This window comes from Podarcis gaigeae (genome assembly GCF_964106915.1).
Source record: "Podarcis gaigeae genome assembly, chromosome: 2".
Classification (NCBI taxonomy): domain Eukaryota; kingdom Metazoa; phylum Chordata; class Lepidosauria; order Squamata; family Lacertidae; genus Podarcis; species Podarcis gaigeae.
In genome coordinates this window covers 119,761,369-119,777,839 of record NC_139679.1, presented here as the reverse complement: position 1 = coordinate 119,777,839, position 16,471 = coordinate 119,761,369, and the positions used below count along the sequence as shown (strand labels likewise).

Below are 16,471 nucleotides of genomic sequence, written 5' to 3'. Positions count from 1 at the left end.
CAGCCTACAGAGATTATCCTGCAATGCAAAGTGGGGTCTTCTGCCATGTTTTATGGTGCCCTGGGCTACATGGGCTTCCTGGCTGCCATCTGCTTCACGGTTGCTTTCCTGGCCAGGAAGCTCCCTGGGGCCTTCAATGAAGCCAAGCTGATCACCTTCAGCATGCTGGTCTTCTGCAGCGTTTGGGTCTCCTTTGTGCCCACCTACCTGAGCACAAAGGGGAAATAGATGGTGACCGTACAGATCTTCTCTATCTTGGCCTCCCGTGCTGGGCTTCTGGGCTGCATCTTCTTTCCCAAGTGCTACATAATTGTATTCAGGCCTGATCTCAATTCAAAGGAGGATCGAATGACCAAATCATAGGATGGTGTATGATCTTGTTCTATGAAACTGATTTGATGATTAGCATCTAGTGTCTGACAACAAAAGCTGATTCTTAAATTACTCATTTTCGACAACTGTCATCCAGCACAGACATACTTGCAAATGTAGCTTCTTAAGATTTCAATCTTTCATCCTGTCAAATAAATCATGAATGTTGAAATTGAAGTCATAATAGCTTTGCAATGGTCATAGATCCTTTTGGCATAAGCTTGTACATCGCTTCATCACAGGCTTATCCCGCTATATTATTGACCAACCATACTAGTCTTTATGCTGCTCATATTTACCTGGGGGTCACAAATAACCAGTCACACTTATTTGTCTGTTCAAACTGTTGGTAGTCAGACATTTTCCTCTTCTTCTTAAATGCCTTTCTTTTGTGCTGCATAAATTATTTGATCTACAGCAAGCCTCTTTGTTCTTATCACTATCAAAAGGATTGTTATTTGAAAAGAGAACCATTTTCTCTGCATTTGTAGCTTCAGGTTTTTTCCTGACACACCTCATTGTTATCCTGTCCGGTGAAATTGACTGTATATTGGGGAAAGTATGGATACAGTTCTGAAGATGTGGTGTTTCCTTGATAGGTCCAGTTACAGATAGGTAGCCGTGTTGGTCTGCCATAGTCAAAACAAAAAAAATTCCTTCCAGTAGCACCTTAAAGACCAACTAAGTCAGTTCTTGGTATGAGCTTTCGTGTGCATGCACACTTCTTCAGATACACACTGAATCTGTGTATCTGAAGAAGTGTGCATGCACACGAAAGCTCATACCAAGAACTGACTTAGTTGGTCTTTAAGGTGCTACTGGAAGGAATTTTTTTTCCTTGATAGGTGGTATTGAAGGAACCCCGCAACCAAAATCTATCGGTGAAATGTGTATAATTCCCCGGCCAACCTTTACGTTGGTGGTGTTGTACATGGTGCCAATCTATTCATTTGGAGTTCCATGCCCCAGCGGAATAGAACAGAAACATAAGCCTTGGGTGGTTCTGGAGAACTGGAAAAACCGGTAGGAGGTGTCATTCATTTCAGAAGGAGGTGTAGCAAAAAAGGCCACTAGTAAGTATAGTAAGTAGGCCTGCCAACACAATGTTGGGGTCCTTGATTAGTCCTGGAATGAGGGACATGTCAGCTACCTTTTGTGCTGGTCCAGGGGGGAGGTTACCGTGGGGCGAGGTCCAGGACCTGAGTTGAGGGTCAGCAGACAGTCCTCCTCGGGCAAAGCGGGTTCCACAACGGGAAGCATCTTTCTTGACCCACTTGCAGGAGGAGCCCTTGGACAGTGCGACCTTTTCCCACCCGTCACAATTCAAGCCCCCCCATAGATTAAAATTATGTTTGTTTGTCTTTATTCGGTGTATGAGCTGCTGTAACTCCATGTTTTGAACAAAGCCCCCCCCCCCCCATGTCTCTGGAGGTTTAAACTCCTCTTGATAATGATGGGAAAGTATCTCTTCAGAACTACTTAGGCTTGCCTATCAATCTCTCATTGACCCTAGCAGATATTCTGACCACCTTTTTGTTGTTGATAAGCAGTGTCCAGTGCACAGCGGAATGATGAGAAGTACGTGCCAACATACTCTATATTGCTTTATTTACAGTTCAAAGCTGGTAAGTTACAGAAAAACATCTTCTCTCTGCCGGAGCAGAGAAAGCGTCATCCTCTCTCCTCTAAAGCACGGAGAGAATCACACTGAACTGCAAAAGAACAGTGAAAAACAGGAAACCAGTGTACGTCACATCCAGTCTCCCTTTCCCATGGGAAACTCCAACAGTACAGACTGCAAAATGTAAACACCTGTCTTGTGACAAGCACTTCCGCTGCTCAGTGAATGAAGCAGAAACCAACATCCTCCCCCTTTCTGTGAACATCACTGGGCAGCGTGTTCGTACAATATCAGTACAAACCCAACTTCTGCACATAGGTACAGTGTTGATCCCTTGACACAATCTTGGACAATACATCAGCAGGAATTTCATTACCTGGCATATAGGACACCGTTACGAGTCCCTTCTGAATACGTTCCCTAGCATGTTGCACCTTCAATTGCAAGTGCTTCGTGCTTTGCTTACAACCTTCAGAATTCAGCAAAGCCAAACATGCTTTGTTGTCCTGGTAAACCTGGATTGGACATTTGACAGGAATTTTCATGTCTTTGCACAATTGTAACAACCATTCACAATCCTTAAGTGAATAAGACAGTGCATTCAGTTCAGCTTCACAAGTACTTAAGCTAACTGTTGTTTGCTTCTTGCATGACCAATCAAATAGACCCTGATTGTACTTATAGCAAACTCCAGACGTACTTTTCCTGTCTGTAGTGTCACTTCCAAAACTTGCATCTGCAAATATCTCAAGACCACCAGACTTCTGATTGTTAAATCTCAGTCTGTAATGCATAGTGCCTTTCAAATACCGCGCTATGCGTTTCAGAGCTTTCCAATCCTTCACAGTAGGATTGTTGACTTGTCTGCTTAGCAAATTACAGCTAACAGCAATGTCTGGTCTTGAACATCTGGCAATGAAGTTTAGCTTGCCTAGCACACTTCTGTACAGTGTAGTGTCAGAAAATGCTTCTTCAGTGTCATCTACCTGATAACCTGTTATCATTGGTGTGTCCACAGGGTTAGCATCCATCAGGTTTAGTTTGCTTAACACATCAGCAATTTTCCGTGACTGGTGTACTAGAATGTTACCATCTTGATCTCTCTCTATTTCCAGAGATAGGTAGTTGTTTACCTCACCAAGATCTTTCATGTCAAAGTGTTCTTTCAGTTGAGCTAGGGCGTTATTGTACATTGTGACATCCTTCCAAAAGAATAAAAGATCATCAACATAAAACAAACAATACAGTTTCTTTTGCCCCTCCTCTTTGACAAATACACATGGATCAGATTTCCCTTGCTTAAAACCTAGAGAAAACAATACTTCAGTGAGTTTTGTGTGCCAACACCGTGCACTTTGTTTGAGACCATAAATTGACTTCTTCAGAGCACAAACATATCCCTGTTTTACCTGTACGCCATCAGGTGGAAGCATATAAAGTGATTCACTCAGAGATCCGTACAGAAAAGCTTTATTGACATCATGGTGACTAATGTGTAGATTCTCCTCTGCAGCTAGCTTGAGCATAAGCCTAATGCTCTCATATCTCACTGTGGGTGAGTAGGTCTCGTGATAGTCTTCACCTGGTACCTGTGCAAATCCTCTGGCTACCAATCTGGCTTTGTGTCTGACTATCTTGCCATTTTGATCAGTCTTCGCTTTGAAGACCCATTTGCTTCCAAGCAATTTCATTCCTGGAACCACTGGAACAAGTTCCCATGTTTTGTTCCTTTCCAAGGAATCAAGCTCAGCCTTCATGGCATTTAACCATGGCTCAGCTTCCTTTGAATCCACATCCTGGATTTCTTGGAAACTTGAAGGTTCAAAAACCTTCTTGGAGCTTTTAACAGCTGTTACTGCTATCTTAGCAAACTCATCAGCAAATCTCTTTGGAGGTCTGCCTTTTGTGGCTCTCTGTGACCTGCGAATTAGCCTTAAGTCTTCAACACTTTCCTCTTCCTTCTTAGGAGAAAAGTGACCTATTGTGAACAATGGTTCCTCCAATTCTTGATCAGAGCTTTCAGAGGGTCGCATAGAGGCTTTCGCACTCTTGAAATCCTCTGAATCACCCGATTCAGTTTCAGACTCAGAATCAGAACCTTCATCAGTGGGTGTGGGCTGTTGCAGTTGCTTTTGACTATCCTCAGTCTCATCACTGTCATCAGGATAACATTGGAAAATTCCCACATTCTCCCCCCACTTGGCATTGTACTCAACACTTCTTGTGAGCTTAATTTCCTTAGAGTCAGTCATCATTATTCTGTAAGACCCTTTCTGATAACCTAGAAAGATACCATGCAATCCACGCTTGTCTAACTTGGAGTTTTGTGGTGAGTGAACCCACATGTCAGAACCAAAAATTTTCATGTGCTTGATGTATGGCTTCTTGCCAAACATCTTCTCATAGGGGGTACAACCAATCGCTGAAGATAACCTGCGATTATAACTGTAAACAAAACACGAGAGAGCTTCGGCCCAATAACTCTCTGGAAGATTTGCATCATGCAGCAAGGTTTTTAACCCTTGAAGCAACGTCTGATTTGCCCGTTCTGCAAGTCCATTCTGCCATGGCGAGTGAGGACTAGACAAATCGTGTTGAATTCCTCTCTCAGCCAGAAAAGCTTCAAACTGCTGAGAAGTGAATTCTCCCCCCCGGTCGGTGAAAAGAATCTTTATCTTCTTACCATGCACATTTCCCAACCAAGCACAGAATTCCTTGAACCTTGGAAAAGCTTCTGATTTCTGCTTGAGATTGTACACATAAATATATCTGGAAAATGCATCAATGAGAACCATGAAGTACCTATTCCCACCCAAAGAGGGCGCTAGTGGTCCAACCAAATCAGCATGAATAATCTGGTATGGTTCTGTAGCTTGCCTACTAGACACCTTACCTTTCGCAGCCATTTTCACCTTGTTTGCTGCGCATGCCTTGCACTTCATGTGGTACCTGCAGGGTTTAATAGTCATACCTTCAACCAAGGCAGGCATTTTAGATACTGCCTCAAAATGCAAATGTCCAAATTTTCTGTGAAAATCATGAATACATTCTGCATGCAAACTTTTGTTAGAACCTGCAATGCAACAAGTGTCATCCTGCACAACATCATCATAATACAAAACAAACAAACGACCAACAAATTCAGCATACAATGATAATCATTTTTCTTTGTGATGATGCATCTATTGTTCTTAAAGGAAACGTCAATTTTCCGCTCCATCAGCTGTCCAACGCTAAGTAGATTATGTTTCGCGTCCGGCACATAAAGCATGTCCTGTATCGATAAGTCCAAACTGTGAAGAACAACAGTTCCGTAGCCTTTACTGGGGATTGTGTGGTCATCCGCCTGGTGAATCACACCTTCCTGCGGTGTAAAAGACACGAACAGTCTCTTATCGTTGCACATGTGGTGCGTTGCAGCCGAATCAACAACGAAGAAAGATCTAGACGTCTTCTGGACCTCTGCAACCTTTGGAGCGAAGCGTGAGACCATTGCCTTGTGCTGCGTTGTCCTGGACACCGGACCTTTGCCTTTGCTCTGGCCTTTTCCACGTGATGAGCTTCCACTGCGCTGCTCTGTCTTGGCCCTGGGATATTTGCATTCCCTCTTCATATGGCCTAGACGTCCACATGAGTAGCATTTCACTGCCTTCAAAGCTTTGGCGCCATCTGGTGGTTCCACTGCACTATGGGATGACATCTGTAAAGTCTCCCCATTTCCCATGCAGCTAGCACCCCGCCGATCTGCTTCATTCTGAATCATGGCAGTATCACAAGCTACTGTGAGTTGAGCATTTGGCTGATCAGTGGTATCAAATTCCCCACTTGCCTCATCCAGCCTTCTGCAGCTAGCCATCATGACTCTGGCATTTGCCTCCTGCATCATCTCTGCTGCTTTAAATCAGGCTGCTTTATACATGCTGCATCTGTTTACAGCTGCCTCAATCCAAAGGCAAATTCAAAACAGCCTCTGCCTTTGAGCCTGCTCTCCTGCTTTGTGCTGCTCTCCTGCTTCGCTTTGTTTATCTGCAGCTGCTTCAAACTGCATTCCAAAGGCAAGTTCAAAAGCGAAAGTCCCCAAGTGCTTTCTCTATGCTGTGCTAAATTCTTGCTGCGCCACTGAGTTCTGCAGCTGCACTTTACTTTCGTTTTCCCCCAGCATAGTGTCCCTTTTAGCCTTCTGCCTGTGCCACGGCAAAACCGGCTATAAAAGTTCAAAGTCCAGCCATAAAGCCATTAATTAGAAGCTGGCAGGCTTCCCGGAGCAGTAGCACATACCTTCATCAATCATTTTGACGCGCAGAGCAGATAGCGTGCGATCCGTCCCTCTGCATTCCGATCCTTTGCCGGCACTCCATTTCATTGCTCCTTTGTTCCTCTGCCAGGAGCCCGACTTCTGGAGTCCATTATCAAAACACTGCGTTTTTCTGGGCCCGTAACCAAATGTTGTTGATAAGCAGTGTCCAGTGCACAGCAGAATGATGAGAAGTACGTGCCAACATACTCTATATTGCTTTATTTACTGTTCAAAGCTGGTAAGTTACAGAAAAACATCTTCTCTCTGCCGGAGCAGAGAAAGCGTCATCCTCTCTCCTCTAAAGCACGGAGAGAATCACACTGAACTGCAAAAGAACAGTGAAAAACAGGAAACCAGTGTACGTCACATCCAGTCTCCCTTTCCCGTGGGAAACTCCAATAGTACAGACTGCAAAATGTAAACACCTGTCTTGTGACAAGCACTTCCGCTGCTCAGTGAATGAAGCAGAAACCAACACCTTTATCACCAAATAATTATCCATGCTGGCAGATGAGCTAGCAATGGACTCTTTCCAGTTTGCCATGCTCCACTGGGAGTCCAAATGAGCATCTCTTTTGATCCCCTTGCAGGAGGGTGTTCCGGATAGTGTGACCTTGTCCCCACCCTCCACAATCTAGGTCTCCCCACCACTTGTTATCTATAGATTAAACGTGTCTCTGTGTGTTTATTTTAGCAGTTCTCCCCTGCCTCTTATGTGCCAGAGGGACAACTGGAGCTGATCTAGGGTGAATTTCCTTCCACTATGACAAGTTCTGCCATGTCTAAAGAAGTCGGGAGACAGAGCTTCAGCTACAGAGAATCTGAGATCTCACAGATGAAGTGGGGAGAATCCTTCCACTCATCATGGTAGTGGAAAAAGAGCAGCAACAGCAGAAACTCCAGCCAGAGTCAAATAGGAACGCATGCTGGATATGGTTTGCATTCTCCACCCCCCAAGGAGCTGATAGTGGCTTTGAGACTAGAGAGGCTGCACTTCCCATCTTGTTACCTCTGCTCAAAGAAGCAAAAACTGCAAAATAGATGCAAAGCAAATGGGATGAGTGGGTGTACCATGAGCAGTTATCTCAAGTCAAAGGGCATTGAGCTCTCTGGAATAAATGATCTTCCTTTCTCCATTACTTCCTTCATCTAACTATCATTGCCGTGATATTTCCCAACAGAAATGAAGAAGAAGAAAAAAATCAGCACTCTTTCTCGCCGGCTCAAAAGCAACTAAGTCCTGAGATACCGTGAAGAGCAACAGATTTATCAGGGCACAATTATCTCAGTATTTTTAACATAATGTTTATGAAGGAAAATACAGATATTAATTGTATGTACAATGAAGAAAAATTCATATCTTAAAGTTCAACATGCTTTAAATGGCATTTTACAATAAGGAATAAATTATTCTTACCATATTTATTCCCCCCTCCCTAGAACCCCCCCCCCCATTGTGTTAACTATTCCTGAAACAAAACATTTCACTACTCAATTACACTTTTCTTCTCGATTTGTTTTAGCAGTCCCAATCAATTTTCCTATTAAATCAATATATTGAAATGCAGGAAGTGCCAAAGAACCTGAATTTTAGGAGAAAAACATTCAGCTTTCCAAGTTAAAATAGTACAATTAAAAATAAAATTTAAACATTTAGACACTTCTTATAAGTTTGAAAAGTAACCATCAGAAAAGGAGCCATAAACATGATAAGAAGCTACATTTGCAAGGCAAGTATATCTTTTTCAACATTACTGTGCTGGACAACAGTTGTCGAAAATGAGTCATTTAAGAACCAGCTTTTGTTGTCAGATGCTCCTTTGTATTCAAATCAGGCCTGAGTACAATTATGTAGCATTTGGGAAAGAAAATGCAGCCCAGAAGCCCAGCACTGGAAGCCAAGATAGAGAAGATCTGCACAGCCACCATGTATTTCCCCTTTGTGCTCAGATAGGAGGGCACAAAGGAGACCCAAACACTGCAGAAGACTAGCATGCTGAAGGTGATCAGCTTGGCTTCATTGAAGGCCCCAGGCAGCTTCCTAGCTAAGAAAGCCACTGTGAAGTAGATGGAGGCCAGGAAGCCCATGTAGCCAAGGACACCATAAAACATCGCCACAGACCCTTCATTGCATTGCAGGATGATCTCTCTGGACTGGGAATGCATGTCAGACTCTGGGAAGGGAGGAGAGATTCCCAGCCAGATGATGCAGATGACAACTTGGACACTGGAACAGGAAATGACAATGGAGTTGGCCAGACTCTTTCCGAGCCATCTCCTCATCGTGTTTCCTGGCTTTGTGGCCAGGAAGGCCAGCACCACAGTGATGGTTTTTGCCAACACAGAGGAGACAGCAACTGAAAAGATGATGCTGAAGGCCATTTGTCGGAGAAGGCAGGTCACTTTCCTTGGCCTTCCAATGAAGAGGAAGGAGGACAGAAAGGAAAGCAGGAGGGAGATGAGGAGGATATAGGAGAGGTTCCGGTTGTTGGCTTTGACTATGGGAGTTTCCCGGAAAATAATGAATATTCCAAGCACAACACACATGCTTAGGGATAAGAACAGGGAAAAGGAAGCTAGGAAGATCCCCAAAGGTTCTTCATAAGCCAGAAAAGTGAAGTTCTTGTACAAACATTGATCTCTGTCCTTGTTTGGATGCTGATCTTCTGGACACCTGGTGCAACGCTCTGCATCTGGAAAGAACACAAGGAATAACAACTTTACTGCTTTTCCTTAACAAAAAGGAATACCAAAGTGCTCCCCACTAAAAGAAAATATAAAAACCATTGTGCACAACCAGGGAGAGCAATTATTGGTATTAATAATATTACGGGATAGGAAAATGACACTCAAAAGGGACCTTGTTGGACTCAACTATATGAAGCATTTGTGCCTGACAATCATCTGGGAGTTCATGGTATCTTTTGTGCCAAGTTTGACTAACAGTCAAAGTAATGTCAAATTCCTATATCTCAGGATTTTCTCCCTCTCTGTGTAGGCTTCTAATTGTCATTCAATGTGTCAATACAGCATGTATGAACACTCAGTGGGGGAAATGCCCAGTTGTGTTGTAGCAGTGCATCAGTTCTAGAGCTCCCCTTTAATAACCCCCGGACACCAGAAAGGTCCTTTGTCCTCTTCCCCAAGGGCAGGTCTTTCTGCTTGTGTCACCCACCTTCCTGAGGGGCCATTGTTCCTTCCGCACAGGGAACGCAGTCATAGCAGCAGAGCAACATTCCTTCCTGAACTACCTTGAAGAATCCAGGCTGGCAACTTTCCACACACCTGGAAGTAGGCAGGGGCTAAGCATAAAGGGGCATCAAGGACAACGTGTTAAGGCTGCTGTGTTAAGGATGATAGCAATGTATTACTGAATTGATTATCTTTAACCACATTTATATACTGCTTGATTGCAGGAAAACCTCTCATGAGAATGTTTCCCTCTTTGATCCAAACCCTAGTTCCTTCTGCTTCCCTTCCCCTGTTGCTCAGCTCTGTTTCAGTTTCCCCTCTTGTACATGATAAAGTGTCATGATCACTGTATTAATCAGAGGTAGCTAAACTTTATTCATTTGAGATCCATAGTTAAATTTCCTAGAAGGGTTCAAGTTAGGAGTCCATCTCTTCTGGCAAACAAATCTATTGCACACTTTTCTGGAAACTGCAGCATAGAACATGGATTTACAGGAGCATTTCAGGAAATATTGCCAGCACTGAGGCTGCTGAAAGCCACACTCTCTTACAGATTTTAAGTTTTTAGTGGTTTAAATATGACAGGGGAAGAGGAAAACCAGTGGCCACATCATCTAGTTACTAAAACACCCTCCTTGAAATTACACTCCCATAGCAGCTGATTCATGCATATACAGAGTTTCACAGGGACCCACTGTTAGATTTTCAAGGAATGCAGGAGGCATTTGAAGGCAGTGTGACACAAAACATGGTGGCATGATTTGAACTTATCGGATGGGAAATCTAATAAAATGAAACAAATTATTTTGCCCACCTTGTTGAGCCATATGGGGCACACAGTGGCATTCTGGTCGATGGAGCACTTTAGGTCTAGGGATTTCTGCTTATTTATGCTCCCAATCCTCTCTCTATGGAGGGTCTGATTTGGAAACACCACCCAGTTTACGATTTCCAAGTCAGCTGCCAGTTCCCCGTTCTCATCCAAATACACTCCGTCCATTGAAGAATTGTAAAACTGTGCGTCTCCCAGGAAAGAGTGGAGCTAGAATGGCAGTGAAAAGGGCTACATATAGAATAGGGGAAACAACACTGAATATTCAACTCTGAGCATTTCATGCTTGGATCTGCTCTCATTTGGGATTGGCTACAGAGTGTCAGGGGCTGGTTGGGCAGTTTGGTGGGAAGCACCAGCCAGGGAACCCCCAGGAGAGGAGGCTCAGAGCCAGGGCATTGGTGGTGGGACACTGAGGAGAGGTCAGAGGAAGAAGTCTGCAATGAGGGGCTGGATGCTGAAGGGGCAACAGGGTTTAGTGAGCAGGGAGAGTCGGTGATGGGGAGCAGTTCAGACTCTGAGGCTGAAGCAGAGGAGAGGGTTCAAGAGGCTGCTGGGGAATCCAAGGACCTTTTGGGAATGATAAGGACAGAAGTATCTAAATTGTACAAAAATTATTTATGTATGCAACTACAGCAGCTAATCTCCTAAAAAAGGAAAGAAGCAGAAGTCCCTGCAAAGGAAGAATGGATACAAACTCTAATGCAATATGCAGAAAACGGTAAAACTTACCGGAAGAATAAGAAACCATCATAACAAAGTTTTTATAAAAGATTTTTGAAATGGTTTATTGAATATTTACAGATAAATTTCAAACATCTAAAAACATTGGCAGGATTATTGTAACATCCTGCAATTTCATAAGAATATATATTTAAAGTAGATCATTTAAAGAGCAGATTAAATGAATTTGGATATGCAGAATATATTAAAAAGTAAATTTAAGGAACCATAGAAGGAGGAGGAAGCAAGTCAGTCTTTGAAATATTAAAATGATTGTAAAACTAATGAAATGTATAAATTAGAAAAGTACCGTATTTTTTGCTCTATAAGACTCACTTCTTCCTTCCTAAAAAGTAAGGGGGAATGTGTGTGCGTCTTATGGAGCGAATGCAGGCTGCACAGCTATCCCAGAAGCCAGAACAGCAAGAGGGATTGCTGCTTTCACTGGCGCAGCGATCCCTCTTGCTGTTCTGGCTTCTGAGATTCAGAAAAAAATAATTCTTCTTTTCCTCCTCCGAAAACTAGGTGCGTCTTGTGGTCTGGTGCTTCTTATAGAGCGAAAAATACGGTATAAATAAAACTATAAAGAAGAAGAAAAGACCATTTGGGAAATGTTGCTGAGTTCTTTGCTGTTTTCTGTAATAACTAATAAAATGTATACATTTTAAAAGTATAAACAAAAACTTTAAAAAAGATAAAAGACCATATGGAAAGTGTTGCTGAGTCATATGCTGTTTTCTTGAATAAATAGTTAAGAAGTGCCTTCCTCTGTGTTCTGACCTGCATGTGACTCCGGTCTGGCACCAAAAGATGTACAATGAAGGTGCCAGACAAACCTTCCTGGAGACAGCATTCTCCCAACGGGGAGCCACTGCAGAAAAGGCGCAGTCTTGTGTTGCCACCCTCCAGACTTCTCATGATGGCGGCACACGGAGAAAGGCCTCAGATGATGATTGCAGCTATTATCTGCTCTCAATAAAAATATTCAAGATAAAAAATATTCTAGATACTCTATATGAAATGGAAAATTTAGTTCAAAGCATATTAATGGGATCAGAATATAAATACGCCAGAAATACGACAAATGTCCGTATGCAGTGGACGCTCAGGTTGCGAACATGATATGTGCGGGATGCATGTTCGTAACCTGCAGCGTTCACAACCTGCAGCGGTGCGTTAGCGCACACGCGTGTTGCGATTCAGCGCTTCTTCGCATGCGCAACACCCGAAACCCAGAAGTAACCCGTTCTGGAACTTCCGGGTTTCAGCGGGTCTATAACCTTAAAAAACACAACTTGAAACGTCTGTAACCCGAAGTATGACTGTGTTTCAGGCTCTATTGTAATGAGAACATGAGTCACTCAGACACTTGATACAGGCTCCATCAACACACACAATCTTTGGGCAAAGGATAGAGCTCAGTGGAGCTCAGTAGGTGCCAAAGTATCACCCTAAACAGGAGGGAAGAAGGCTTTGGGAGAGAGAGCCTGTGCAATGCCATCTTCCCTGCCCAAGGGAATTATTATGGAGGGGGTGGGGGTCAAATGGGCCACCGCAAGGCAGAGAAGAGATTAGGCCAGTGGTAGGAACTGTTCCCAGAGAGACTATCACCTGAGAAGAGATAAAAAGGATCCAATTCAGGGCACTTCACAAAGGGGTTTTCAAGATCTCACCTTCCCACCACATTCCCCAAGTTCTCAGGCAATCTCCAAGACAACAATTCAGGAATTGTACGATTGATTGTGCTGTTTGGCTGAGATGTCATTGATGGGAAAGGAAATACCTGCCATGGTTGTAGTCTTTGAATTTCCAGACTGTCCTTCAACCTCCACTTTGATCTAGACAAATACGCAGCATTTAAGGAACGGGCCACAGCTTGGACAGTGTTGTAAATCCTGTAGCTGTTTAGAGAGAAGAGTCTTTCCAGATATTCTTGGGGCAGCATCTCCAGTTCCTCTCTTTCTCGGCATCTTGTCCATCGTTTCACTGACAATGTGTGCTTTAAATAGGAACAAGTAAAAGTTTCCTGCCAAAACTGCTTAATTGCAAAGAAAAAGGCATAAAAATCACCATATTTTGCCCATTTATTTGCCCCAATAGGGAAAGAAAGAATACTGTGAAAGTGCTGGAAATGTAAACCACTCTTGATTAACCCAATTAAGTCTACACTCAAATCCCACATAGGTGTGAAGATCAAGACTTTCCCCACAGTAGGTTTGACGAGCTGGTCAAATATCATTTCTGCAAGTTTAATTCCTAGAAAGAAATAAGTAGATTCTACGTAATATAAGAATACATGGACTTGTCCCCACTTTTCTGATGGAGCAAGTTTGAAACTCATGGATGGATTAAGTGGTGGAATGCTTTGTGAGACAGCAACACAAATGCCACTCTCTTCAAGCATAGGTGGCAATGTCTTCATGAACATCTCTCCGTTTTCAGTGTCTGGAGCAATGAGACCAATGAATGTCCATCTGAAGTGATGGAGCAGCTTGACAATCGCTGGGTAAACGGCCTCTTCTTTGGGGACCATCCGATAGAAAAAGGGGAACTGCCTCTTGTCATTCAGAACATGGGAGCCAAAGGCGTAGTTGACCTGGCAAGAAAAGATTGACTGTTGGCTTGCATTGTTTGGGATCAACGCTGAAATCATTCTTACCCCAAATAACATATTTTTTTTATAAAGACACGTTGCTTCTTTTGCCCAGACTTTCCTTGGCACATAAGATTGCATCCCATCTTTATCTTTATGAAGTCCCTCAGTTCCTGTTTTCATCTTTTAAAATAAGCTTTTATCCTTCTATTTTATTGGTATTCTACTGTACATTGCAACAATTTTCTTACGGCCTTATGTGGTGCACTACTAAAAGGTTTTTAAATTATTGAATCAACAAAAAAAATTCCTTCCAGTAGCACCTTAAAGACCAACTAAGTTATCTGAAGATACCTGAAGAAGTGTGTATGCACACGAAAGCTCATACCAAGAACTAACTTAGTTGGTCTTTAAGGTGCTACTGGAAGGATTTTTTTTTTTACTATGGCAGACCAACACGGCTACCTATCTGTAACTTTAAATTATTGAGTGGGTTATGAAAGTTTTCAGTTAATAAACAAAATATCACAGTTTCATTCAGGGGAAACTTTTCTGCTTTATTCAGATTTTAGTGGTATGGTGACTAGTATGAGGGAAGTTCCCTTCCTTCTCATTTTATATGCGCAGGCATACAAACACACACACACACACACACACACACACACACACACACACACACACACACATTTGACACAAATGCAAGGGAGGAAGGACAGTTAATATCCAAAAGAGCACAGCAATTCATCTGACCATTCCTTATCTCCTTTCTTCAATACCTTGACATCCAATGTCTTCCTCATTCTGAGTTGACACTACCCAACACTTTCATGGCTGAGAACCACAGTCAGATGATCCCACCATCTCCATTCCTACCTGTGGCATTTTATAGATGCTCAACATGCTTGAAATCTGGAAGGAGTTCTCAGAGTCAGAGTCAGCCCCTTCAAGAACAGCAATCAAGTTATTCTGTCCTCCACAGTAGTAGTTTGGAACATTCGCCTGTTTAGAAGAGACCAGATCTACCAAAGCTTCACATGTTATCCTTTCTTGAAAAAAGTTCTCATAGATATTGTAGCCCAGAGTGATGTTGGGCAAGAGCCTGGGATTCTGGTTAATCTCTTGAATGGTAAAGATGAAGGACAGGGGCACCCAGTACTTTGTTCCTGCTTTCCTGAAAAAATGTACATATCACAGCCTATGCTCCAGCATTCAGTGACTATATCACTTCCAACTCTTGCTTCTTCTTTTTTTTTGACAAGCTTCTAAGGATGATCTAAAGTCCTGGATTCTATTTCTAGAATTTAATCATACTAAGACTGATTCAGACTGCCAATCCTGACTTAATGATGCAGGAGTGTTGGGAAAGCCTTGTTCAGTTAATACTCATTATCCTATGGAAAACAAAACTAAAAAAGAGTGAATTTTTCATGATGGAATTAGACGGGCACAGACTTTCAAAGAATAATAGGAGAGAAAAGGTTTTTAGAGGCTCATTAAATAACACGGAACATTTATTTTTCCCCTCTCTCTCACTCTCCTCCCTTCTCCTCTGGTCCCTTCCAAGCCTCTTATTTTTATAAGTAATTTTATTGATTTGTTTTTAAAAAGAATGCAAACATTAAAAAAGAAAGAAAATAAAGAATTAAAAATATAGACCCCAAAGCACCACAATCTGGCAGGACCAAAGTACACAGAAATACTACAGCTCCAAAAGGATGATAAGTAAAAATCGATATTACACGGCGCAGCAGTAACCCCATTCCCCATAAATTGACTTACTTACGAAAGCTGGTAGAGGGAGGCTTATTGAAATGCCACAGATTTAATACAGCAGCTGTGGCAGAGAAGATTCCACTAATGAGGTGGTCTCCTGGCCTGTAATAATTGAATGGCTCTAGCCAATCTCTCTCCAAAGTCAAGGGGCATTTTGCCTTCGCTCCACAGTCTGCATAAGGCAGGAAGATCAGGAGAAGCAGTACCATTCTGTGCCTGCTTGGAACACCTTCCTTTCCTGTGACTGCTCCTCTGAACTAGAAAATAATTAGATAATGTTGATGGGATGCAACCAAGACTTCACACCTAGAAGGAATAGAGGCGAGCCTTGCACCCTTGTATAGCAATATGCCTGTCCTAAATCTGAACCCAAATTGTCAGTGGTATACAGAAGGCCTTTATGCACCAATCCTTTTCTGCTCTGATGATATGTCTTAATGACTGTATGTTGTTGTCAATTCTGATATCTCCTTGGTTGGACTCAAAGGTGATCTTTGGAGAAATCTCTGGAGCTTTGTTGAGAAGAAGATGAAAGAAAAACCCCTCTATGATTTTGATAATTACAAAGGGAAGAAGTATGGCCTCTGAAATGCCCTCAGTTCTTTACGTGGCTTCATGCGCAGGTGCAGGCTGGTGAAAAACATGTTTGCATAAACTCCCACATGTGCCTTCAAACTCTGAGATGCATAACAGAATGGGAAGCTGAAAAGTCTAACTTTGGTGAAAGAAGCTCATTCCACACCCTCCAACATTCCTCTGATGTAAATCGGGGTGCACATATTTCGGTGCCGTGCTCCCGCGGGAGCCTGCTGACTTGCGTGAGATTGTGGCACCACTGCAAGCTTGAGCAGGGTCAGGCCTGGGATATGGAAGGCTGAAGGTTCAGAAGGGTCGTGCTCTGTATCACAAGGGCTGACAGGGAAGTGCCGGGCCATTGCAGGTCAAGAAGAGGCTGGGGAGACAGCGAGGTCATCCTGGCTTGACTCCTTCAGCTCGAGAAGTTGCAGGAAACTGAGCTCCAGGCCCGCCTTTCCCCTCTAGCTTCTCACTCTGGAGCCCTTCCCAATA

The 16,471-nt window shown here is 43.0% G+C and overlaps 2 protein-coding genes across 3 annotated transcripts in view; both read right to left on the bottom strand.

The window, feature by feature from the left end:
* LOC310837274 (vomeronasal type-2 receptor 26-like) overlaps positions 1–16,471 on the bottom strand; it is a 206,879-nt gene that overhangs the window by 98,994 nt on the left and 91,414 nt on the right. The gene's annotated exons all lie outside the window — the stretch shown is intronic.
* LOC310839520 (vomeronasal type-2 receptor 26-like) lies at positions 8,079–16,338 on the bottom strand (the record flags this gene model as incomplete). Its single annotated transcript, XM_083728157.1, has 6 exons — positions 8,079–8,983; positions 9,466–9,592; positions 10,297–10,524; positions 12,821–13,633; positions 14,504–14,748; positions 16,218–16,338. The coding sequence occupies 6 exons, from the start codon at positions 16,336–16,338 to the stop codon at positions 8,079–8,081; spliced, it is 2,439 nt and encodes an 812-aa protein (XP_083584283.1).